General features: G+C 35.3%; 1 protein-coding gene across 5 annotated transcripts; it reads right to left on the bottom strand.

Moving 5' to 3' along the window:
- Positions 1–685: 685 nt before the first annotated feature.
- pank4 (pantothenate kinase 4 (inactive)) lies at positions 686–27181 on the bottom strand. 5 transcript variants are annotated; one of them, XM_067388514.1, is made up of 19 exons: positions 27065–27181; positions 26532–26626; positions 19875–20083; positions 19566–19749; positions 19353–19445; positions 19102–19255; positions 17570–17751; positions 17171–17252; positions 16983–17083; positions 15178–15333; positions 8198–8310; positions 7838–7925; positions 7446–7597; positions 7314–7369; positions 6111–6160; positions 4256–4360; positions 4055–4155; positions 3089–3157; positions 686–2981 (listed from the first exon to the last, which is right to left on the bottom strand). In XM_067388514.1, the coding sequence occupies exons 1-19, from the start codon at positions 27096–27098 to the stop codon at positions 2753–2755; spliced, it is 2253 nt and encodes a 750-aa protein (XP_067244615.1). In that variant the 5' UTR covers positions 27099–27181; the 3' UTR covers positions 686–2752. The 5 variants fall into 5 exon arrangements, with proteins under 5 accessions (XP_067244615.1, XP_067244616.1, XP_067244613.1 ...); XM_067388515.1 differs by having other exon boundaries at positions 26544–26626; XM_067388512.1 differs by having other exon boundaries at positions 27048–27174.
- Positions 27182–27936: the final 755 nt, after the last annotated feature.

Here is a 27936-nt window from a genome sequence, read left to right as displayed (position 1 = left end):
TACACATTTATGCAGCTAGGTTATTTTAAGTGTTTATTTTTTGTCTTGTTTTCTCTGAAATGTGTCACATTTGGCTTTCAGGTGTAATTTTTTACATTAAAGTTGCAAAAGTTCTGATAGGGTCAATGGGAAATGAAAATTTGACCCTATTGATTTTCTTCAGTGTGCACAGAGTAAGGTTCTTTTTGTGGTGGCGGATACGGCTGTCATCCTGGACTTCTAGTGATGGCAAGCAGCATAGAAGCAGCATCAAGACAAAAGCTTTTCAGTGGTCCATATGTATCCTTTTTCAGAGTCAGCCATGATTCATTTATTTATTAAATGTGTCTGTAGGATAGTTACTAAGCTAAAATAAATATTACTCGGCTGGTCATGTGATACACGAGGCAGTCCGGGTCAAGAGGTTGAGATTTTGCTGGTTAGCTTGATACAGCAAGCCCCTGGTGGCAGATGTGGTAATTATACCATTTTGAATACATGAGAGCATCTTTTTCTACTAGCAGCCATTCAAACATATCTGTGGCTTCTGTTGAGATATTTCATTATAGTTTGGATATTTCACCAGTGCTCTATCTTTGAGCCAACTTTTTATTTTAAGTCGATGTCACCTATTTTCCAACTATTCATTCCAATCACCTCTCATAATAGAGATCGATGAATAAAATCCTGATTGCTTTTTTTCCTCACAGAATAGATCTTTAATTTAGAAATAGATCACATTTTAAGTAAGATTTATTGTTAACACTTTAATGTTAACTAAAAATATATAACCGTTGAAGTCCTTGGTGACTGGTCAATACTAAAGGGACAGATTTTATTTTAGCAAATAGAAATGCAGAAATTAAAGAGACCCAAACTGAGTGAAGACAGTGTAAAATATATTTGACAGAATTACATATGATTGTCAAGTGAATATAATTTTCTGAAATCTCAAGAATGCATCAAGATATGCAAATAAACAGTACATTTTTATGTACAAGTTTACGTTATATTTACACTAGATTTTACAAAATCTCACAATGCATTAGTAAAGTAAGTTAGCCTTTGGCCAGATGATAAATATGGACAGTACAAACCGCTTTAGGCTGAGAGAGATCCTTGTTTTCACGTCTGTGATGAGCATATTATAAAGCTACCACCCGACTGACTCCTGAACGTGTCAAATTCTAGACCTTCAGTCCAAAACCTTTAGTCAGAATGATGGCGTACATACTGCGCTTAAAAAACAACATGGCTTGTCAATTTGTATGCAATTCATGACACATTTTAGGTTTTTTTTTTTTTTGGGCCACACATGTAAATAATGCATAAACACATAAGACATATTGAGAGAACCAACCAATCAATCAGAATGAAAACAAAAAAACAATAGCTCTGTAACATATCCCTGAAATACTGTGCTTTTAACATTTAGTGCCCACAAACTAATGATTATGTTATAGATTATCTTAAAAACCATGAATGGATTTTTCTATTTCGCATACACAAACTCTGTCTCTCGCTCCCATTCAGAAAAAGCTGTGATACTGAGGCAATGCTGTGCTGTAGAACCCTGAAATGGATTTTATATTACAAAGATTTCCACAGACAGTAGAAAGCGAGAGCTGCATCAGATTTGAGGACAAATGCAGTACAGTATAATGATGCAATATCTGAATCAGGCACTGCAGACTCTGTTCCCTGTCATTTTTTCTCCTAATCATTGGCTGATAAATTAAAGAAAAAGAGAGAGAGAATCCTGAACGTCTTCTACATTAGCATTTGTCTTTATCAAGAAAGGGATTTGTTTAGGACTAATTATAATACAACACTGACACCTAGTGTTATTGGATGCACAACTCATTAAAAAAATTTGTTGTCTTGTGTCAATTTATATTTAAACCATTTTATCTATCATATTCAGAAAGTGGCCAAAAAAAAAAAAAAAATCAGAATCCATAAATTGTTACTTAGTTTTTTCCAAGAACCTTGCCATTTTGTGCAAGAAGCTTTTGATATTAACTTCAGTTGGATTGCCACTGCTAATGTATTAAAATAATACAAAATCATTGTCAATACAAAATGTGGTCATGGGAACAGAGGTGCTAGCCATTAAAAGACAATGCCAGCTGAATGAGATATGAATCAGTATGGCAGTAACAAAAGCAGTGAGTGAAATAATTAGAACATACCAGTTTCGTTTGAAACCAGATTGCTTGTCAAAAAAAAAAAAAGGAAATACACAAAAAATGTTCAATAAAAAGACTTCTAAATAAGTCTGCAATGAAATAAAAAAGCCATTCTTAGTGATTTTTATCAATGTTTCAAAAAAAAAAAAGAACCATATTTAATTAACAGAGGTTTATCCATTTAAATATATTGTTAAGTCCAACAGCATTAGGGCTAAAACTGTTCATAAACTGTTCATAAAATATTATATTTGTCATTGCAAATCCATCCTGAATCCAACGGAGAAACCTTTAGCAAAATAATCTGGTCTGAGAACAATAAAATTCAATCTCAAAAGAAAAAGCCCCTACAGCTGTCATCCAATTGTTATGAGGGAGACTACAGCAGAAGTGCACATTCAATTTCAGAGCAGGCACACATGACCACCCCTTTATTATTGTTTTTGATTAAAAAAAAGGAAGCAAAAGCAAAAGAAAACCTCAAATACAATCATTATGTCAATCTCAGGAAGAAGCACAGAAGACCAAATAGTGCTCTTTCCTTTTGGAGCTAGCCATTTTACATCTAAAACCTCTTTATTTCCCTAATGATGCACTCGAGATTTAGAAGGGACCTCATACTTGAAGACTACACTGAAGATCTTGCCTCCAAGACGCTCGGCCAGCCAGGAGTTCTTTATTACAGCTAGTTTAAGACTTTCGCAGCTGAGCATGGCGTAGTAGTTTGTGTGGATGGCCCGACCCATACCTTCAATGATCACCAGATCTGTGCCCCGCTCCCTGACAACTGTGGCCAGGACTTTGTCCAGCCGACTAAAGAATGAAAAATAAAGGGAGAGGACATGGTTTTAAGCAGTAATTCTGTTACACTCCAACAACTGAAAACATATAGGCCTATGTGGGGGGGGGGGATATAATACCTCAGGTCTAAACAAGGAGAACTAGAACCATTCTGCACCAAAGCAAGTCTGTCCTCTTTGAAAGCAGTCCTGAAAAAGGAAAATGGAAACATAAGGGTGTAACGGTTCACAATATTTATTTTTCAAAGAAACCTCTTTATCACATTTTAATAAGCTTCAACCTTTTAAAGCCTACTGTAACATATTTGATTCACAAACTCCTAAAGCCTCTAAATTATCAACATGATTTGCTGAAATCCTGTGGTATACATTTTTTAGCAGGTAAACTTATATTTTATCCAAGTATTCTGCTATACTGTTATAAAATCTCTATTTTTATGAGCTCTATAATCTCACGTCATACTATATCATATGAGCCATAGAAGCATGATGTCTCATATATTATAAAAAAAAAAAAAAAAAAAAGATTTTGTCTAAAGGGTCAATAAACTGTTCTATTTAAATAAATTAGATTTTCTGACTATTATATGTCAAGATGCTGGAGCAAAATGCACCACACTGTAAAATTACTGTTAAAAATTTACATCTTTCAATTAATATTAATAACTAATAATTTAACATTTGATAGAAAACATCTCTATGTTATTATTGAAGTTCTGTAAAAAGGTGCTTTTTGGTAAGGATAAAATTAAAATCAAAAAAGATAATCCAAGGAACACTTCCAATTCAAATTTTTAAGCCTTTTTAAAAAGCCTATTAAACTAGCTAGTTCATAGTAAAACATTTATATTAAAAAAAGAAAACAAACTATCTTTAGTGCTCATAAACTGGTTTGTCACAAATTAGCTCAATGACGAGTGACTTGAGACAGAGGGCACGGACATACAGTACACAAACTCTTTCAATTGATGTGCACAAAGACTGGCTGCTATTCTCATGTTACATTATCTACACTCAGGTTTACCAAAAAAAGTAATCATTTTTAAGGGAACCTTTTCACCACAGGTAATAAGGGTGAGAACTCACTGAATGACAGGGTCCATTGCAGCTATTCTCTCAGTTAAGATCTGCAGCTCGCTGTTAGTGACATCATTTAGGGCAGGGCCTGAGTTACTGGCAAGCACAACCTAAAAGCCAACATGTTCACGTGTGTAAATAAAACTCAAAGAACACATTGAGAAGAGCCAACAATAACAATTTTCTTCTGAGACATTGTTGTTGACTTACCTCTGTGCCTCTGATGAGGAGTTCTCTAATGAAAGGGAAAACCCCGAGAATAATGTCTATTCCACTATTATCTACGAAAAACAATGCACATTTATGAGGAGGACCCTGTAAGAGAAAGCCAGCAGGCACAGCGTTCAATCAAGACCAGGAAGACTTCATAGATTGTTTAACATGCCAAATATTACATTTTCAAATTTACACTTAAAATTTACATTTAAAAAGACATGACATGATTTTATTTCCATTTCCCACTCTCTCCCATTCTTGCACATTGACAATGAACAGGGTTGCCAGGTCTATGTAACAAAAATAGCCCAAAAGTAGCCAAATTACCTTATCATTAGTAGAATATAAAATATTTCAATACAAGCATTTCAGTCAAATATAATTTATGCGATATGTCAAAACTTTAGCCCACAGGGTGGGGGAAATAAATCTGCAGCAACGGTTTAAAAAGTAGCCTAAGTAGCCTACTTGGCAACCCTGAGTATGTCAGTAGCACAAGCGCCGATTTATGTTTCTGAGGGTGGGTCACCTGCCAGGGTAAAGACAGACTAGATGGAATTTTATTACTCAAACCACTGCCTCTTGCTGCTTCTGATTGCTTTTAGAGTCTTTGTTTTTGGTCTAGGATCAGTTTTCTCCATAATAATAGCATATTGGTGAACCAGATTTATCAAACGATCCAGTGTGTATCTCAAAGGTTTCTATTTACAACGTTTTGCAGTGTTGAGCAATGTAGCCAATCACAAACACATCTATTGATTTCTTGAACGCAATGGCAATGGGAGTTTTGCAGGCCCACAAATCCTCTCATTATAAAAGAACAATTATGTAAATAACAGATTCAATGTGTAGTCAGCTTCATTGATTACAACAGAACTTTGTGAGACCGCAATGAGCTAAGAAGAGTGACAGCTTATTAGTGATTATAAAAGGGAGCACTCCTTGCACACTTTCTGCCATGCCAAATTCTGCATACAGTATACAGTATTACAATTAACAGCGGTGTGTGCGGTTAGATTGTGCGGTTGTGTTTTTAAAGGGGAAGCACATCTCCTTAGCCATACCCTGGAGTTGGTTCACCCTACGCCTATGATTACCAACCAAACTAAAACACATTCCCGAATCTCACCTTTTTTTTTCTTCTTTTTTTTTTTTGATTAGATAAAATGAACGGAGAATATCTCGTGTTTTTCTGTAGGTGCGTATTTCTGTGGGATTGGCCTCTATGGTGAGTAGTGAAGCATAGTTTTTTTTTTAATATATATATATATATATATATATAATTAAATAATAGCATTTTGTGTAGGAAGTTTTAATTCATATAAGTAATAAAAAAAAAATTATTCAACTAATTGGTTAATGGCCTTTAGTTGGTATCGACAAGATCCATTATCAGTCAACCTCTAATACAGATTATTCTAAATGAGGGAGTTCGTGCCTGCAACAATTTATTAACATAAAAACACAATTTATTTACTCAAAAAAACCTTTGTAGTACAACTTAACCTACTACTTATTTGATTTGTAATTATATATGTCATAAAAATGACTTGCTCTTAATTATTTTTCCCCAGGGAACATGTGTACATTTAGAATACATTTTAGCTTGATTTAAATCAATCCTAATTCCTGTGTAGATTTTACAGTACACACAACTATGTGTAAATAAGACCAAATGTCCTGTTGCAGATTTTTTTTTTTTTTTTTTAATGGACAAAAGTGCTCATTAAAAAAGAAGCGATACTATTATATCACACCTTGTTTAAACACAATGTATTAGTGCAGCTAACTATAAAGTTCAATATGGCATTTGAGAGACTTTAAAGTCATTGTCGATTTAAGATCTGACCTTCATTCTCTCAGTCCATTGGTTGTAGGCATCCACAAGCCATGGCCTCTCTGGGAATATAAAATGTTCAGTATATAGAAAACTTATATATATATATATATATATATATATACATACATATACATACATACATATATATACACACTACTGGTGAAAGGTTTGGAATAATTCTTTTTATTATTATTGTTTTTTTTTTTTCAAAAATACAGTAGAAACAATAATACTATAAATAGGGTTACAATTTAAAATAACTGTTTTCTACTTTAATATATTTTTTATTCGATTCTATTTAATATATTCTATTTTAACATATTTTAATATAATTATTCCTGTGATGGCAAAAATGAAATTTCATCAGTCATTACTCCAGTCTTCAGTGTCACACAATCCTTCAGAAATAATTCAAACATGCTGATTTGGTGCACAATTGTTATCAGTTATTATTGGTGCTCAATTATTAACAATGTTGATAACAGTTTTATATTTATGTGGAAAACATAACATAAAACATATTCATTTTTTTCAAGATTTTTTAATGAATAGAACATTAAACAGAAAAGCATTTATTTTGAAAGAGAAAAGTTTATGAATTTCTTTGTCACGTTTGATCAATTTAATGCCTCCTTGCTGAAATAAAGTATTAATCTCTTTTTTCTTTGTTTTTTAAAGAAAAGAAAGAAAATATTTTTATTCAGCAAGGACACATTAAAAAAAATAAAAAAAATAATAATAATTATATATGACTTACCTTTTGAATGGTACTACATAAAAATATTAGTAGTAATTAGTAGTAAAAGTAGTTAAACTGGTTTCAACACTGATAATAAAAAATGTTTCTTGACCAAATCAGTCTATTAGAATGATTTCTGAAGTATCATGTGACACTGAAGACTGGAGTAATGATCAGGGTTTTTCCTGCACTGAAAATATTTTTGTGGCCAAAAACAGACAACAATAGACAACAAAATAGACAACAGTCTTAAAATACAGTCTTAAAATAGACAACAGTTCTTTTGAATTGTAATAACATTTAATAATAATTTTATAATAATATTATTGTTTTTAGTGTATTAATCAAATAAATTCCAATTATTCCAAACTTTTGTCCAGTAGTATACAAACATAAAAGTGTTTATCATTTATCAGACAAAAAAAAAATTGTAATATAACATTTTATCATTATTATATTATAAGTTTTCATACCTTGTAGTTGTTGTTTTGCTTGTTCAAACCCAAAGTCTGGATCTGATTCAAGCACGCTGAAAAACAAAACAAAAAATCTAAAAAAAAAAAAAAAAAAACATCTTCTCCTAACATATTTGTTCGTACACTCACTCTGACACGGCTTTGGCTCCCCAGTCAAAAACGTTGCCGGCCAGGAGGCCTTTGACCAAAGTGAACTGTCTTTGCTCCCAGCTCAGCTCCTCTACTGACTTCACCACCTTTAGATAGTATTTCAGGGCCATGTCATTCTCTTTTTGCTTGATCTGCAAGGGGAAAAAAAGAGAATCAGACTGTCAGATAATTCTCCATTGGCTACTAAAAAAAACACTCAACCTAAACAATGGTTTAACCACTGGAAAATAGACAAACAGATGCACAGAGATAGATATTGAAACAATCTCATAACAGATAAAATATGTTTACAAGATTTTAAATAAGAGATTGTAGGGAACTGGTGTAATTTGAAGCACCACAGGCAAGGTGAAGGATGATTCAATGTAAACCTTAGAGTAGGGGTCAGGAAAGTTGAACTCGTTTAAACAGTGTTCTCTTGTGTCTAAAAGACTTCTGACGGTGAGGGATCCATAAGCACTAGAGATAAGAGGAGAGGCAAGCTACATTAGAAGAGAGAAACACTCATCCAGCAACACTCAAGCGCGCGCGCGCACACGCACACACACACACACACACACACACACACACACACACACACACACACACACACACTACAAGACTGTAACTCATAAAACATCCTAATCACTACTAAGATCTTGTTGAATATTAAGCCACAGATATATCAGTCAAGCTGAAGAATGAACCCATGATGAGTCATGGCAGAGGCTGAAGGTTCTTGGTGGCCTTACAAAGGCTGGTGCCGGAGGGTCTGGAGTTTGTGACGGTATTTCTGACGAAACTTTTCTGCCCTCTCCACCGCCTCTGGTTGGTCTTTCTGGCTAGCCACGGCTCGCTTCACCACCTGTTAAAAAACAAAATTAAGTCATTAACATGTGGATATAAGTTTAGGATATGAGAAAGATATAAGAATAGAACAGGGTGTAATGGACCGCTAATTTACAAAGGAGAGTTTATAGTCTGTATTGATTTATTTGTACTAAGCTGCCTTGAAGGACTTTTATTTTGATACGGACTTGACGTGCAACATTTGGACTGTATAAAGCGCGACCCATTTCCACCAGGTGTATGTGTGTGTGTGTGATGTGAAGGACAGCCTAAAAATCTATGACGGTTTTCTCTCGCCACTGTATTTTTGTGCATCCCACTTGAGGGTTATAAAGGTAAATGAGTTTAATGTCTATAATTTTGTAATTGTATCGTTTTATTTTTGATGTTGGTTATTGTGTAGGAGTTATTCAGTGTCTGTTTTGGGTTTTTTTGGGGTTTGCTGTAAGTCTTACGTTGTCTACATGAGTGTCAGGAATAAAACACTAATGGAAGCATCAGTTTAAGGAGTATTTGACCATCATTCCAGTGGGGTAGCAACACAGGGGTATTCAATTAAAGTTCCAAGAGGTCCGGTCACTATATTTCTATCCCAGTGGAGGTCTGGACAATACTTTTTTAGAACAATTATACGTTTCCATCGGGGAAGCCATAGAACTCTGTAAAAGAAAAAATCCTAAACATTCAAAATAGTCATCGAAGATGAGAATCCCCAAGCCTAAGCAGTAATGTTTAAGAATTTTTAACCAATATTTACCAAAAACAAAAAAAGTAAATTTAATTACTCCCAACTGAATATGAATATAAAAAGGTAAGATCAGATGTTTTATCAAGCCCTTTATTATTATTCTTTTTTTTTTTTTTTTTTTATACATTTAGACATCTATGTGAATGACACACAGAAGGCCTTGGGACTGAGAAAACATACTGGGGGTGCAGGCTTTAGCTCTTAAGAAAAGTCTGGAGCATTTTTATATTTTGCTCAAAGTAATAAAATACTAAAACAATGTACATAATCTAATAATCAAAACTCTCATGAGCACAAAACAAAGTTAACTAGTAATTTCAAAGTGTTTTGTCTTCCGTTTGCCGTCTCTAAATAATGTTCCAAATTATAACATTATTATGAAATGCTCTTAATATGCTGATTAATGATGCTAAATGTATGGCAAAAAAAGAAAAGAAAAATAATTTGCTGCATTTTCTTCTTCTGCACTATTTTAGCAAAAGTATCTGTTTTGTTGCTCACCATGTTTCTGCTACTGTTAAAATAACCATGTCATCTGCAGCTTTCAATATGGCACAATGTCTTTAGTGGGAGAGAGAAGCAATGCACACAGAGCAGAAAGGGCTTGAATGAAGGGTGTTTGGCTCTAGATAAAAATATTAGAGAATGTGGTGCCGAAAGATCATTACCGTAAATGACCCTGACCACTTGTGGTGTGAACTGCACCATTGTTTTTACGCGTTACTCACTTTAATCTGTATAAATAGTAAAATGGCACAATTATGCCCAAGGTACGGATGGAACCAAGCCGGGGGCCAAAACCGTACCGTGGTCTGCCATTTGAATACTGCTGGAAGAGAAGCTATGATATTTACTGACAATTACTGAATCAATAAAATATATATAGTGTACAGCAAATCTGACACTTCTAATCTCAGCCTCTGACTGCAAGCCACCAAAGTGCTACAGAGCATGATGCAAATTACACAAATGTCATGGCTTCTATTCCAATGAACACACTTAGTGAATGCAAGGTATACATTTCATCTACAAGTTGCTTTGGATTAAAGAGTCTTCCCAATTAGTAACTATAGAAATCCAATCATAATGGCTAGCGCTATACTTTCAGGAAACACATAGCAATTCTGTGGAGGAACTACATATCTACATAGAGGTATGTAGATATGATAACTACATATCACACATACGATTTATCATGTGATTGCATCATGATTCTCTTTTCAACAATTCAGAAAAATTCTAAATTTAGATATTTTGCTCCCCACATATTCGCAATGGAATTGTGTTCTCTGGAGACAGCTTTATTCCACTTGCTGCCAATTATACACAAGCACACACAACATCAAACAATATATAAACTTGCATAAGTCTTCATGGTTGAAGCAAAATACAAAGCCAATTGCAGGCATCATTGCACATGGCATACACAGGACAGTTAAAATGTACGATGGCATGTAAGTGTTTTCTAGTGGTGTAACAATTCACTTGTTTTCTCAATGCATCAATTACAAATCCTTACAATGTATATGAATCGATCTTGAAACATGGATTTTTGAATCGTCAACTGTTTGTTTCGGTCAATAACGGTCGATTTAAAAAGCTAAGAATCAAATTAATTGTGATTTGATAGTGATTCAATTTTAAATTATATGAACATTAATTTATTACATGCGGCATTTGACTAGCTTGATCACTCCGTACCATGCCCGGGCGAGGTATGCCGAAGGCACGGTGTGCATTCAGTGTGATCGCTAACTGTGCCAAAGCACAAACTACTATTGTGTTGGGGACAATCATGCTCGGGCTCGGTACAAGGAAACTGTGCTTTGTTTGTGTGTGTGTGTGTGTAGGTGTGTGTGTGTGTGTAGGAGTGTGTGTAGGTGTGTGTGTGTGTAGGTGTGTGTGTAGGTGTGTGTGTAGGTGTGTGTGTGTGTAGGTGTGTGTGTAGGTGTGTGTGTAGGTGTGTGTGTAGGTGTGTGTGTAGGTGTGTGTGTAGGTGTGTGTGTGTGTGTGTGTGTGCTTTTGTTTATATTACATTGTGGGGACCAAATGTCCCCATGATGTAATATAAACCTGAGTTCACCTACATCGTGGGGACCAGCCAGCGGTCCCCACAATGTAAATGGGTTTATAAATCATATAGAATGAGTTTTTGTGAAAAAGTAAAAGTTTGCACAGTTTCCTGTGAGGGTTAGGTTTAGGGGTAGGGGCAGGGTAGGGGGATAGAATGTACAGTTTGTTCAGTGTAAAATGCATTGAAGTCTATGGAAAGTCCCCACAATTCACAAAAACAAACGTGTGTGTGTGTGTGTGTGTGTGTGTGTGTGTGTGTGTGTGTGTGTGTGTGTGTGAGAGTGAGTGAGAGTGTGAGTGAGTGAGTGAGTGAGTGAGTGAGTGAGTGAGTGAGTGAGTGAGTGAGTGAGTGAGTGAGTGAGTGAGTGAGAGAGAGAGAGAGAGAGAGAGAGAGAGAGAGAGAGAGAGAGAGAGAGAGAGAGAGAGAGAGAGAGAGAGAGAGAGAGAGAGAGAGAGAGAGAGAGAGTGAGTGAATGAATGAATGAATGAGGCATTTATATACAACCTTCTTATGTACTAATGTACACCCAAAGTACTTTACAATCATATCAGGGGGTCTTCTCAACCACCACCAGTGTGCAGCATCCACATGGATCCACTTGGTGTGGGTACACTCTTAAGCTGCAAATTCATTGCATGGCCACTACTGCTGAACTAAAACGTTTCTTTGCTTGGAAACTTCACAGCTATTTTCTATAAAGAAAAATATACTGACCGCATGTAAATCTCACTGGCCAGAGTCACACCTACCTGGCACATACAGGTATAAACAGGACTTGCATACTCACTTCATTAATATTTTGCTGAAGAGCCGAGACAGGGAACCCACCATTCAGCGGTGGTTCAGGGCTATGGCAAGGGTCTGTAACATCTCCGTTCCCTCCTTCAGGTTACAATAGTAACCTAGACATTCCCATTCAGACAGTCATGTTCGACGTTACATCAATACTGATGTAATGGGGTCCCTATGGAAAATGCCATAGCGACTGAACCATGTCACAGTGTTGGAGACGCAGCAAGCCGCAGTGTGCCCAATAACAACTGCCACTCACAAACTTCGTAACCTACCCAGCTCCTGAAATAAGCCTGAGAGAAGTCCTCCATATCCAAGCAGATGGATGGGCTAGGCATTGGCCGGTTATCGGTTTCAAGTTATAGTGCGGTTTGAAAGCATCACGGTTTCAAAACCCATACATTTTTCCGTGATACCAATCCTATGGTATGAGCCGTTTTTTTTTTTTTTAATGTCACATCAAAGGCGCAAAGTGCAGGCTGTGTGCAGCGTAGTGAGTAACACGACCCCTTCCCCTCCATGTGTGCAAGCAGTCAGTCAGTCAGTCAGTCAGTGAGTGAGAGAGAAAGAGAGAGAGAGAGAGAGAGAGAGAGAGAGAGAGAGAGAGAGAGAGTGTGAGTGAGTGAGTGAGTGAGTGAGTGAGTGAGTGAGTGAGTGAGTGAGTGTGTGTGTGTGTGTAGGATGGCAGAAGGAGGTGAACCCTTTAAACTTTTTCCCCTAACGAAAAAGATAAAGTGAGGCTGGTAATGTCTGATGATTGAAATCGTAAAATGGCCTTAACAATTACTTAATAAACTGCAAAATGTTATGTTTTGTTTTCTAATAGGCCCTACCTTTATTTAATTCACGGATCGCTTCTGTTCTGACAGCTGCGCGAGCTCGCAGCGGCATTTGCGGGAGTCGGAACACTATTAGCATGAACGTCAGGGTTCAAAGCATCTCTCTTTTTTGCGCGCGATCCCAGTTCTCTCAGACAGCGCGCGATCAGTTCTCCTTGTGCCTGAATGGTCAAATGCACACATAGTTCTCAAAATGTCCATCGTGTGGAGTATCTCACGGAAAAACAGTCGGTTATGGCTTAAGTAGGTGTAAACATTTGGGTGAAAACAGGATGAGTGTCAGTATCCATAGATTCAGTCTTAAAGGGACCGTAGCCTATAATTGTCATTAATGTTAATAAAACAAAATATGTTAAATAAATGTATATATTGTAAATAAACCTATAGTATCTAAAAAAAACAAGTTTATTTAATTTTTATCTCTATAGTATTTGTTGTATTGTTTGTAATTTGTTTGTAAATTTCTTATTATATAACAACAGTTATATATATTGGTTATTATGCCCTTTGAAGGTTACTGGACACTGCAAAATTTCTCATATTTAAGTTTGTGACAAGCACATAAAAATGATTACTTTTTTCATTAGAGTAATAATGAAGAAGCTGTCTGGCATTCATAAGTGTCACTGTGTTGTGCTTGGAAAACTGCAACATCACCAAAAAAAAAAAAAAAAAGAGATTAATAAATGTATAGGCATCAGTATCGGCGAGTACTAGATAAAAAGTATCGGTACTTATACTCGGTCCTTAAAGCTCTTGTTTGAAACCTGCAATTGCAGTCATATGCGGAACAGTTATCTGTACGTGCATTGTGCATCGGCACAGCTCGTCAGCGCGGATGAATCTAATGCTTGCTGTCAGTCACCGCACCGGTGGATACTGCACTTCAGAATCACAGATTCTACGCCTTGAAAGTATGACCAATATAAGAATTTTCACTGGCTATCTACTTGTCGACAGCACACAGGAGGACACCGGGTCCACACGGAGATTATAATATCTCGTGAATGTGTTTGGTTTCACCCAGCCCGCAGCTCTGCAAATGTCTGCCAGAGAGGCTCCATGTATAGACGCCCAGGAGAAAGCAACACCTGAAGTGGAGCGAGCTCTCACCCTGAGGGGCACGGCTCGCCTTGGGACTTTTACGCCACGGCGATGTCATCAACTATCCAGTGGGCCAATCTCTGTTTGGAGAAAGCCTTTCCCTTCTGCTTATGTTCGCTGATCAATGTTTACATGCAAGTAAAAGCTAAATTAAATCTGTACATTATAACAAGCGACAATTCTCTTCAGAAAATTTGGACTACATCGCTTGATTCATATGGATTCGTTTTTGAAGTGTCAAAGTGGTAGTTACAAAGAATCAATGGAAGGAAATCTGACAGTATTCAGAACTACTGAACTACTCATGAGCTACTTCTCCTCACCCGCATTAACATGGACTTTTTAAACTCTGCAGCATTTTGCTTTACTGAAACATGGCCGAGTTCCAAACAACGCACTTGTGACATGTGGCCATGACTCTGTGTAAGTGGTTAACTGTACTTAAATCTCCAAATGCTTTTATGATACAACAGTCCGTTATATCTTACAGATGGGACAAATCATCTTATATGTTAAAACAAGTCTGTGCATTAGTGTAAATGCAGCCTACTGGACCTGCAACCATCTATGTCGTCATCAGTAATTTTCAAACGGCAATGCTGAAAAAAAGGAATATCCCTCACTGCCCTTTTCTGAAAGTTTCAGATAATTCATGCACTGTCAGATACTGAAAGCACTGAAATAATCATTTTTATTGTATTTATTTTATTATCTTTTTTGTTTTGTTTTTCCCTTTTAGTAATTTATATTTGCTTGTATGCTCTGAAGCTATATTTAGTAATCTTTAACATGCAACTGTTTAAAATTATTTATTTGTATTTATGTTTTAAAAAAGTACTTATAATTAATTTAATAAAAATGCAAAATAAATTTGTTATCCAAAGTTAGTAAACTCAATTAATAATAAAAAAAAAGCAGATCAAGAATTGTTTTAGATGTGATTGTGATTCCTGGAATCGGATCGGATCGTGAAGTGCCTAAAGATTCCCACCCCTACTACATTTTTCAGACCAGAGTTATTTCTGTCCTGTTCCTAAATTTAAACTAATGAAAATCCAAGTCTACACATATTTCCACTAATTTTTTGAGTGTTTTCTGTACATTGTTCATAGAAGGACACTGCTATGCTATTTTTCCCCATACTGGTCAATTATTGTTTCAGATTAAACGCATTGTTAATCATTTTACATGACGGTCAGTAAATCACAGTTGGTTGTTTCTGTCAGAATAAGCCACAAAAAATTGAATGGCCTTCAGGCTGAGTTGTGAGACTTGTAAACTTATTTTCTAACAAGTTAACATAGCAAATTAGTCTGAAAGCCTCACCCCATCCAATGCCTCCTCAAAGCAGAAGAGCCAGTACTCCCGAGCCAAAGCATCCTCAGTCAAGTCCACTGTGTCTGGGATATAAGAGGTTGGGTCCTGCAGCAGGGGGAGGTTCACTAGCTGCCTCTCCAGGCGGTCCATCTCCAACATGTCAAACTGAAGACAATGAAGGAAGAGGAGTAAGTACCCACAATGCTAAAATGGCAATTTGTGCATTCATCTGCAAAGGAACTGCAATACATCATCAGCAGAAATGCTGTTGACACCAAGAAGAGGTTAAAACAGCTTCCAAAAACTCTTTCAGTCTTTAATTTAAAAATAAATAAATAAATAAATAATTTATCTGAAAGTCTGACTTAGAATAGTTTGCAAGAGCATGATTATAAAACACAACAAGGCTGTGAAAGCAGACTAGTGAGTAAATGAGTTTTCCTGTTCAGTGTGATGTTTTAAGTCACAACGGAATCAAAACTGATTTTAATAATAATAATAATAATAATAATAATAATTTTCCATGCCCATCATTGTGTTTTTTTTTAAATGAATGTGCCCTCATAATCTTTAATCAAAATAACTTCCCCTCCAGGGAAGAAAAGACTATTGCAACTTCTGTTTCATGCTGACTTTAGTGTCCTCAACAACCTCCATAGTGCCATTTAGCCACCAGCTCAAGACAAGGAAAAGCTTTTAAAAAAATAAATTTAAAAAAAATTCACAAGGGGGTATTGCTGATGTATTTTATGTTGTAGAATAAAATGTGAACATATCTTGATCAGACCTTATTTCAGGCCTTTAACCAAACACCCATTAAAAAACAACAACATTGTCTTCAGGACTATGGAACTGGAAAGCTATAAATGTTTCCTGGCTTTGGCCGACAAAAATAGGCCAAAACCAGGTAAATAGAGTGTTCATCTCTGCAGCACTATTTACAAGCCATACTCAACTGTTATTTGTGGTTGTAACCCATTCACAAAGACAACACAAAAAAGTATACAAATTCAGAGCCACAGTGCTGCTAAACGGAAAAGAAGGCAGTGTCTTGAAACATGTTTAAAAGCTGAACTCGGCTCGGCATCTTAAAAACATCACACTCATGCATGCAACACTGAAAAAACAGTGATGACAAGTGGCGCAATAGTCAAAGACATCCATCTTGCACGTTTGAGTCGGAAAACATAAAAAAAAGTGCAAAAATACATTCTGTGTGAATGGGTCCTAACAGTGTGATCAAAATGCCACCTTTATGACACATTTTACCAGAGCAGTAACTGTCAAACATACAAGATGGAGAGTTCTTATACTGTATACTACTAGTTAGGGTGCATTTATGAAAAACAAATGCATCACACTGAATAATATCCATGGCAGCACACGAATATATTCATGATAAGAAATAACCTTCCGAGAACCTTGTATTTTCAGGAAATACTGCTACCAGTGATGGCATAACATCTAAAGGATGAGCATTTCTTGAAAGCAAAAAGCATCCAGAGAGAACTCAAAGAAAAGCCTGGATGGAAAAGTACTTACTGAAAACTGAGGCAAAAGGTTACGGAATAGATGGGGAAGATGGATGGAGAAGAAAAAAAAGAAAAGAAAAGAGATGAAATGACAACATTACGGAGAACACAAAATAGGTCATGAAGGATAAGCAGCATGCATCTGTTGACCAAATCCATAAATATACTGCACTAAAGATATAATTCTAACTACATTCTACTTTGTCTCTCAAAAAAAGATGTTTCTTTAAAAAAATACTACAGCAGCAAATTTACAGTGGGCCTCTTTTTGTGCCAACTTACCGTTCCGCTACGAGCCCGCTGCACGGGATTTAAGTCTGGAGATACACTCATGAGACCAGAGCTGCCAGCATAGTTCTCTCCCCAGCTGTACTGGTTAGGGTCTAACAAAAAAAACAAGTCAGTAAAACAAACTACAATCTCTACAGTAAGTACTAAACAGTTTCATTGTGTATATGACAGTAACTTACTGTCTTCTTCTGCCCCCTTTAAAAAGGCCCCAATAGCACCAAGATATCCTTCATGTCTTAGAAATAAAGCCTGGACCTCCCCCTACAAATAAATCCAATTCTTTATCCAAAATATCCACACAACATAGCATTATGTAATGAGATTTCTATCTTGAAAATGAAATTGAGAAATAACGTGTAGTCATTGTTGTATTATACAATAAGAAATATAAGAGAGTGATGAAAGACACATTAAACTAGCTATGAAGGAAATCACTTCCCTGGGACAATAATCAGTTAAACAAAATATTTGACAGAATGCCACGTTTGACCTGATCAAGTTTTCCAGCAAGCCATTGAACCATTATTGATACATTATTTCACAGCTTATGAACAGATTAAAAAGAAAAGGTTGGAGACCTTAGTGAAGAAGTTGATGCTATAGGTGATGGTGTGCATGGTGACAGGATGTCCTCGAATGAAGAATCCTCCGAAATAGACTCTGGTAAGGTTATGCAGTTTGGCGTAGAGGCAGGCCAGCTGTCCAATGTCATTGCTTATCATATGCAGTAGACTCTTTGCCATGTCTTCTTTGGAGAACTCTGAGTAATACATACAAATACAAAATGCCCATCTAAGTAAGTGAGATCTTATAACGCTCACGTCAAGATTTGTTCTGGGCCAAAAATGGTCTTCGGTGGTGACGGACAAACACGGTCACCCTCACACACCATACAAAGTACCTTACCCATGTGAAGTACTGACAATAAATCCAAAATAAATACAAAGAAACAGTTTGTAATATTAACTTATCCAATTTATTTATGAATTAAAAAATAATTACTGTCAGGACAGATAGTAAAAAAAAAAAAGTGTTTAGAGAACTATTTCGTACTTAAAAATCTGTACATATTTATGTAAAAAGTCACTGAGTGACTGTTTTGTAAAGTTAGTATTAAAATGAACAAAGTAACACATTATTACATAGAAAAATTGGCAGGTCTATTATTTTGCATTTACGCTCCAAGAATAAAAGCACTTATCATTTGACATGTATCAGATTGTTTTGTTCTGTCCATTGCTATGGTTAATACTGTCAATCAGATTCAAATTGTGCCATCTAAATATGCTTGTCAATCCAGGAACTTTGCAATGTGTAGTTAGCAGCATGAAAAACATATACTTGCTGCCATTATAACGCGAGGTACACAAAGCTACACACTTGTGAAAACTCCTGTTATAATCAATGAAGCTGTCTGCGCTGTGCAATGAATCATTTATTGACATTGTGTTTATACTTGGTTGTAACTAAAGGATTCAGTAGTGTGCAGAACTCATGCTGAACAAAAACTCCATCATTTTGAGTGGTGTTGAATCGACTCTGACTAACTTAAACATCTGATTGCATTCAAGACACGTGCTCAACAGATATGACTGTGATTGGCTACAAAGCTCAAAGCTGCAAAAACACGTTGCAAATAGAAAACTTTGACGCTCTTCATGTGAGCATTTTAAAGAAGCCTGCTATCAGCAGTTACCGGTACTGCAGAACAGTAGATATCGTCAAATTAATTTTGGTGGTCGGCTCTGGTCACCAAAATATTTTCAATGCAGGAAAAACCCTGCAAGTAAACTATTCCTTCATTTTAATAAATGGTGCTAAAGAGTGCATACCTAAATAAAGATGTTAAGTATGTTGTGGCATATACACCAGCTAGATAATCTGCTGGTCTTTGTTTTTATATTACTTTAGACCTTCAAAAGGACCACTGCAGGTTTCTGTTACATTTCCCTCATACACGCCTTTGTGAAACCAAAGACCTTTGGCTTCATTTCACGCTATTAACACTGCCAACTAGGTGAAGGTTCAAATGACTCTTCCTGGGTGAGGAAAACAGATCATACAATAAACTGCCTCTCGTTACAATCAAAGCAAATGATCTTTACTTTACCTTTGTCTGTGGTGGCTGATTTCCCAAAGCTACTTGCAATGAGGTCACCAGTTAAACCCAGGGACCCATAAGCACCTCCATAGATGTCTTTAACAAGCATATCCACATTTGTGTGTTGTCCTTTGGAAGCTAACTGCAAAAGTTCATCAAACCTCTAAGACGGAGAATGGGAATGATAATCAAAATAAGTAAGTGCATGAAAAATAAAGAATAGACAAAAATTCCTAATAAAAATTCACAAAATTAACCACCTTAGTTTTTGTGAGTAATGCTCCAAGACCCCAAAAAGTGCCACCACCTATAGAACTGCCACCAATGCGCTCAAATTTGTCCTCTGATTCAACCTTCAAAAACAACATATGGACGCTCTCTTTAGAAAGTCACAGAGTCCACAAACTCAGCATTTCTGTGTGTATGTGCACAATGTCACAGAGACATGTAGATCCTGTTATATATGGATATACCTTTACTATTGAGACTCCAGAGCCAATATTAATAAGTAGGTATGGGAAGATGTCCGGGTGTGTATTCTGGAACCGGAATTCAGAATCAGCGTGTTTGGCATACACAAAAGCCTCATGTGGGATATTCTTCAGGACAAAGTTGCATCCCTTAATCAGACAAGTCATTTCATCCTCTTTGTCCACTCTAAGAGGAAAAAATAAATGATATAACAACCATTACAACAATTCACAATAAATGCTTGATTGTTTAAATCCTTGAACTCAAAGCATGTCAGTATTGTTCTGAGTAAGCTCTAAAATTCTACTTACTTTAGCTTTAACTTTTTCTCTATCAAGTCCTTGAACTTGTACGCCCCTCCGCCAGTAGCTTTGATGACTTTGGTTTCTGTGTTAACCAAGTGGTCCTTAATGAAATCCAGGCAGGTTTCAATGTAAGCATTCTCAAACTTGATAAAGTGAAGACGGGCAGTAATCTCTTCCTGTACAGATATCTCATAAAGAGGGTCCCCATCTGTTTCCTGGAAACCAGTAAAATGAAAAATTATGCTACATGATTAAATAGAAAGTAAAACAATGATATCCATTAGGTAAAATAAAAATAAAAAGGCTTTAATAAGTAATAATACAATAATTATACTGTATTTATTATAAATGATAATTATAAAAATATTGTTGTAACTAAATGTTAACATACAGAATCTTCTACTATAATTTAAATATAATATGTATAACATAATATTACAACTAGATTAAAATATGTTTTAACCCTCATGTGGTGTTCGGGTCAATTTGACCCAGAGAAGATTTTCTTTTTCCCGAAAATACTAGTTAATGTTATCGCTTTGGAGTGAAACTTAGTGACTTTGTTCCCAAAGGGTATAACTAAATCTCAGTTTTTTTTGGGAAATTTTCTTACTTTTTTTGTGGGGGTTTTGTTATCTTGTTACACTCGTGGTGTTCCCGGTCAAAAATGACCGGCCTATAAAAAATAGCTTATAAATCACTCATTATACCATATTTTCACCCAATCTTGGATTCAATCTTTTTGTCAACTTGTTCTCCTTCAATTAGGACTGGTTTTATATTTCTGTTTGTATCTGATTAATCGTGGGCCTCATTTATCTGAGAGTAGGCATCTCATTTTTTGAGTAATTTTTTTTAAATTTTTGAATAATTTTGGAAATATTAAATAAAATCTGAAGAAAATTGGTATTGTTGATCACACTAGTCTACTCTAATGTTTCACCAGGAATTTTGTTTTGAAACTTTTATTTTGTAAAAAATATGGCACATAGTCACACTTGTGGTGTTCCCAGTCAAAAATGACCAGCCCATAAAAAATAGCTTATAAATCACTCATTATACCATATTTTCACCCAATCTTGGATTCAATCTTTTTGTCAACTTGTTCTCTTTCAATTAGGACTGGTTTTATATTTCTGTTTGCATCTGACTAATCGTGGGCCTCATTTATCTGAGAGTAGGCATGGTCAAAAATGGTCACAATGGCCGACCATTGAAAGTGAATGGGAGAGACTGAAAATAAAAGAACAATTTAGTTTTCAGGAGCATGTTCATTATTTTCATGTACACATATGAGCATATGTGCTTGCAAACATCGAGCCCTTGGACCTGTGCATGTATCGATACATTTATACACACGCTACCCAGACGTTAAAAAACACAAACTTTTTTATACACACACTTTAGTATTACATAATATTTTATAAACTTTAGTATTACACGCATTCTTTTCCACAGAGAGAAATTTGATCCTACCCTAACCTGCATCTAATATACATTTATCCATCTGACATTACCACACACACACACACACACACACACACACACACACACACACACACACACAAACAAACACAAACTGGCCGTGACTGCAGTGACCCGGCTTCAAAAGAATCTTTCTTTCATGTTCCTGTTTCATCACAGCTTCCACACAAAATATTATAACATTTTGTTTTGGAACTGTGAGGTTCTCACACAGAACTAGACAATATTTACAAATATACATCATGCGATACCACAGGCATATATAAATGCCTCACAGCACCTTGCTTGTCATTCATTTGAAGCCGGGTCACTGCAGTCACGGCCAGTTTGTGTTTGTGTGTGTGTGTGTGTGGGGTAATGTCAGATGGATAAATGTATATTAGATGCAGGTTAGGGTAGGATCAAATTTCTTTCTGTGGAAAAGAATGTGTGTAATACTCAAAAAAGTTTGTGTGTTTTAACGTGTTTTAACAAGAACATGAAAGAAAGATTCTTTTGAAGCCGGGTCTCTGCAGTCACGGCCAGTTTGTGTGTGTGTGTGTGTGTGTGTGTGTGTGTGTGTGTGTGTGTGTGTGTGTGTGTGTGTTGTAATGTCAGATGGATAAATGTATATTAGATGCAGGTTAGGGTAGGATCAAATTTCTCTCTGTGGAAAAGAATGTGTGTAATACTCAAAAAGGTTTGTGTGTTTTAACGTGTGTGTATCTGGGTAGCGTGTGTATAAATGTATCGATACATGCACAGGTCCAAGGGCTCGATGTTTGCAAGCACATATGCTCATATGTGTACATGAAAATAATGAACATGCTCCTGAAAACTAAATTGTTCTGTTATTTTCAGTCTCTCCCATTCACTTTCAATGGTCGGCCATTGTGACCATTTTTGACCATGCCTACTCTCAGATAAATGAGGCCCACGATTAATCAGATGGGGACATTCTAAAACGCTTAACGTGAAAAAGGCTTAACGTGGCTTAATGTACTAAGACAGTGATTTTAACAGACCAAACTTACTAAATATCATTATAATAAAGTATACTATGTGCAAAAAATCAGATGAGCCCAAAATATGATCTTAACGCGTTTTATAACACGTTAAGCTTTTTTTCTCCCATAGAAAACCGTTATAAGAAAAAGCTTAACGTGGCTTAATGTACTAAAACAGTGATTTTAACAGACCAAACTCACTAAATATCATGCTAATAAAGTATACTATGTGCAAAAAATCAGATGAGCCCAAAATATGATCTTAACGCGTTTTATAACACGTTAAGCTTTTTTCTCCCATAGAAAACCATTATAAGAAAGAGCTTAACGTGGCTTAATGTACTAAGACAGTGATTTTAACAGACCAAACTTACTAAATATCATTATAATAAAGTATACTATGTGCAAAAAATCAGATGAGCCCAAAATATGATCTTAACGCGTTTTATAACACGTTAAGCTTTTTTCTCCCATAGAAAACCGTTATAAGAAAGAGCTTAACGTGGCTTAATGTACTAAGACAGTGATTTTAACAGACCAAACTTACTAAATATCATTATAATAAAGTATACTATGTGCAAAAAATCAGATGAGCCCAAAATATGATCCTAACGCGTTTTATAACACAATTATAAAATTGTGTTTTATAATTTTATAATTTTATAATTGTGTTACATTATGTGATTTCTCACATAATGCAGTGAAGCAGCCCCTAGAGTGAATTATCGATTCAACCATCAACCAATTCAGCACCGCCGCCATGGACAGCACCTGGTAACGTCGCACTTAAAAAGATGGTTAAGCAATCCTTATCCTAAGGGATAGTTCGGGGAACACGCCTAGAAACGGTATCTTCAGTTAAGGTCTACTTAGAGTCTTCGTAGCCTAAGAGAAAATTCCTATTACAGAAGCAAATGTTAACTTGATTTGTGATTCTTATCCAATTTTATAAAATCTCATTTTATCTGTAGTTAGGAAATCTTAAACCCCTCCATCGAGGTCATATTTTGGGCTCATCTGATTTTTTGCAAATAGTATACTTTATTATAATGATATTTAGTAAGTTTGGTCTGTTAAAATCACTGTTTTAGTACATTAAGCCACGTTAAGCTTTTTCTTATAACGGTTTTCTATGGGAGAAAAAAGCTTAACGTGTTATAAAACGCGTTAAGATCATATTTTGGGCTCATCTGATTTTTTGCACATAGTATACTTTATTATAATGATATTTAGTAAGTGTGGTCTGTTAAAATCACTGTCTTAGTACATTAAGCCACGTTAAGCTCTTTCTTATAATGGTTTTCTATGGGAGAAAAAAGCTTAACGTGTTATAAAACGCGTTAAGATCATATTTTGGGCTCATCTGATTTTTTGCACATAGTATACTTTATTATAATGATATTTAGTAAGTGTGGTCTGTTAAAATCACTGTCTTAGTACATTAAGCCACGTTAAGCTCTTTCTTATAATGGTTTTCTATGGGAGAAAAAAGCTTAACGTGTTATAAAACGCGTTAAGATCATATTTTCGGCTCATCTGATTTTTTGCACATAGTATACTTTATTATAATGATATTTAGTAAGTTTGGTCTGTTAAAATCACTGTCTTAGTACATTAAGCCACGTTAAACCTTTTTCACGTTAAGCGTTTTAGAATGTCCCATCAGAGGCAAACAGAAATATAAAACCAGTCCTAATTGAAAGAGAACAAGTTGACAAAAAGATTGAATCCAAGATTGGGTGAAAATATGGTATAATGAGTGATTTATAAGCTATTTTTTATGGGCCGGTCATTTTTGACCGGGAACACCACAAGTGTGACTATGTGCCATATTTTTTACAAAATAAAAGTTTCAAAACAAAATTCCTGATGAAACATTAGAGTAGACTAGTGTGATCAACAATACCCATTTTCTTCAGATTTTATTTAATATTTCCAAAATTATTCAAAAATTTAAAAAAAATTACTCAAAAAATGAGATGCCTACTCTCAGATAAATGAGGCCCACGATTAGTCAGATGCAAACAGAAATATAAAACCAGTCCTAATTGAAAGAGAACAAGTTGACAAAAAGATTGAATCCAAGATTGGGTGAAAATATTGTATAATGAGTGATTTATAAGCTATTTTTTATGGGCCGGTCATTTTTGACCGGGAACACCACAAGTGTGACTATGTGCCATATTTTTTACAAAATAAAAGTTTCAAAACAAAATTCCTGGTGAAACAGAGTAGACTAGTGTGATCAACAATACCAATTTTCTTCAGATTTTATTTAATATTTCCAAAATTATTCAAAAATTTAAAAAAAATTACTCAAAAAATGAGATGCATACTCTCAGATAAATGAGGCCCACGATTAATCAGATGCAAACAGAAATATAAAACCAGTCCTAATTGAAAGAGAACAAGTTGACAAAAAGATTGAATCCCAGATTGGGTGAAAATATGGTATAATGAGTGATTTATAAGCTTTTTTTTATGGGTCGGTCATTTTTGACCGGGAACACCACGAGTGTTATGTTACCACATGTTACCACATGAGGGTTAACCAACATGAATTTAGGTAATAACCAGATTTATTTTCAAAACATGCTCTGAGATGAGAAGCATTCCAAGGCAAGCTGCACTCTAATAACCGACAGAGAAGCACATATGTGGATACTGTACTTATCCATAAAGCCGTACACTTATAACTACGCCATTAGAGATTATTCATGGAGAGAAATTTATATAGGTAAACCCCCTTGTCAGGTAATTCTCACACATACTGAGAATATAATCCTATGCAATCCTATCCTATATATAATCCTATGCAGTTACTACTACTGCAGCTACTGATTTGGCAAACACTTTATTACTTTCACACTGGTGGTCTTTTGGTCCCTTTTCTGCATTTGTTCAACAACAAGACAATTTAACAAGAAACCAATAATAAAATATCTTTGTTTGCATTATAACATAACATGTATAACGTGTGGGGTGTTGTAACATGATTACATTGCTTAACTCCTAAAAAATAAAAAAATATCTATAATATAGAATGTTTATTTATTTTATTATTGCCATATCAGTTTTTTTGCAAAAGGTTATTTTCACTGGCAAAAAATAAATAAGCACAATATTTTGTATATCATTTTCTCCCACAAACTTTTGATCAGCTATTAATTATTATATTATAATAATTACTAAATTAATTATTATTAAAAACTATTAATTATTAATAGTCACTTTTTTCATAAAATCCTGAGGAGACACTAAAAGCGTACTGATAGTGGCAGCTTCCGAGCTTTAAAAAAACAATTCGGGCAATTCGGACTATCAAAAGTGTTGATATTACTCTGAAATTTTTACTTTGTAAATACTGATTTCCCTTAATTTGATGGGTGGACTTAGTTAAAAGTAACACAGGCAATAATTTGCCCATATACAGCATGGTCACTGGTTAGTCAACCAAAGCAATGTGTAGACACTGGTTCTTCTCATGTCACTTTTTTAACCTGTATTTCCCCCTCTCATATACATGCCATGCTTACAGTCCTGTTCACACTGACAGTATTCAAGTGGTTGGTGGTCACAAATTCAAATAAGTCCTCATACACAAATAAAATAAATAAATAAATTTAAAAAAAAAAAAAAAAAAAAAAAAAAAAAAACAGAACAACTAAAAGAATAATTGGTACCCTCTTTGTACTCTTGCCCTTGGGTAAGTGGTATAGAGCACTGAGCTCCAAAACACCCAGAAACAAGAACAGGTCCTTCCCTGAAGCCATACATGTCTATAAGCGACAGTTAACGGCCACTAATCTCTTTTACCGTTTACTGTGAAATGTTCTGTTGAAAAAGTACATAATGCAAATATACATTTATACTTTTGCAACAAATTGTATCCAATTTGCTCACACATGCAAGTCATTTTCTTTTTTAATTTTTTAACTTACTCCGATTCACGATATATGTGGTATATTTTAGACAGAAAGAAAATCCTTGAGATAGAGCACTTGATCAATTAAGCTTTTCTGGTGCCGATATAAGTGACTGATTTATATAATTATTCAAGCTAACATTAAGTATTATTTGTTTTACTTTTTTGTAAAGTCAATTAATTTCTCATCCAAATTCCTGAAACTGCCTTCAAACAAAAGGCCCCTAATGTTATGTGCAACCACGGGGTTAAATGAGAAAATCTTACCTGCAAGCTTACCTTCGCTGAATGATCGAATGACCTTACTTTGGCAACTTTGTGCTGAACAGTGGAGTAATAGGCCAATTTTGTCAAAGAGCCACCTGTCAGATAAGATGAGGTCAAATTGTTTCTTTATTCTATATGTATATACACTTAACCTTCTCAAATACGATAAATATTCTGTTATTAACACAATACACCAGGAGTTGCTTGAGTCCACCAAAACATCTGACAATTATAATCATGATTGCACTTTGCAGTCCAGAAGAACATATAAACCTCATCGTTCAGATTTATTTCTATAAATCAACATAATTCATTTGATATTTACAGCCTCGAAGTCTCCATCAAAAGTGTTTGTTGATATTTCTCACATACATTAAATGAACTGACAGATTAGCAACACGCGCTAACAGGTTTGAGCACAGCCCTGCCCAACAAACTCTGACACGTCCAAACTCCACAAGTGACTGTAGTACGAAAAAGAAAAGAACAAGGGTGGAAGTTTGCATGTGATGATACCTATATCTATAGCGAACCTCTTGGCGTTCTCCAAATTGCGGAAGATTTCATCCGGAGGGAGTGTTATGCTCTTATCCATGCTGTGAGATCCTCTGTCCGCCCCTCCAGACAGCGCCATCTTACTGCGAATGTTTTGCAAACTGCGACGCAACGTGAACAACGCGTCAAAAAGCTCAGTTATGGCGAAATTTTACAGTAAAAGTCCCATGCGCAGAATAGAATAGAATAGAATAGAATAGAATAGAATAGAATATGCCTATTTCTGAAACATTTAACCCCTTAACTGTCACCGTCCCACAGGTGGGACGTTTGCCATTACATATTTAAAACAGTAATATTCTATACTAAACCTAAACTAATCTTGACAAACTATATATCATTTGAAAGCTTAGAATCTCTAGTTTACATATTTGGTGATTTCCAAAATAAATTACAGAGGAGCAGTAATTTATCAATTTGCAACAAGCATATTTTCATACTCATAAGGCATGTTCAGACCTTTATTTTGAAATTGCGATGAACATGAAAAATCATTAAAGCTTGGTTGAAACATGTTTGTTTTCATGCCAAGAGTTCAAAAGATAACATCCATTCAATTTTTTTGAGAAAAAAAAGGCCTGAAAATGTTTTTAATAGAAAAAAAACACATTTATGTTTGTGGCGGCGATCTATAACCTACATACATGTTATTTTTATGTTTATTAGAGGCTGAATTCATATAAAATTCTGCCAAACGTCCCATACTACTTCTATATAGGATGTCTACTTCATAAATTGTAAGAAAATAATGGAAATATATGGTTCAGATCACTCAAACCATATATGGAAATGGAGGCGCCTTTATATGGTCACCAATGGAGCTTGGTTGTCATCTAGTGAAAAAGTGTGG

The sequence above is a fragment of the Chanodichthys erythropterus genome, chromosome 6, assembly GCF_024489055.1.
Source record: "Chanodichthys erythropterus isolate Z2021 chromosome 6, ASM2448905v1, whole genome shotgun sequence".
Taxonomy (NCBI): Eukaryota; Metazoa; Chordata; class Actinopteri; order Cypriniformes; family Xenocyprididae; genus Chanodichthys; species Chanodichthys erythropterus.
The sequence above is the reverse complement of the archived record's forward strand: the minus strand, read 5'-3'. Positions and strand labels throughout refer to the sequence as shown.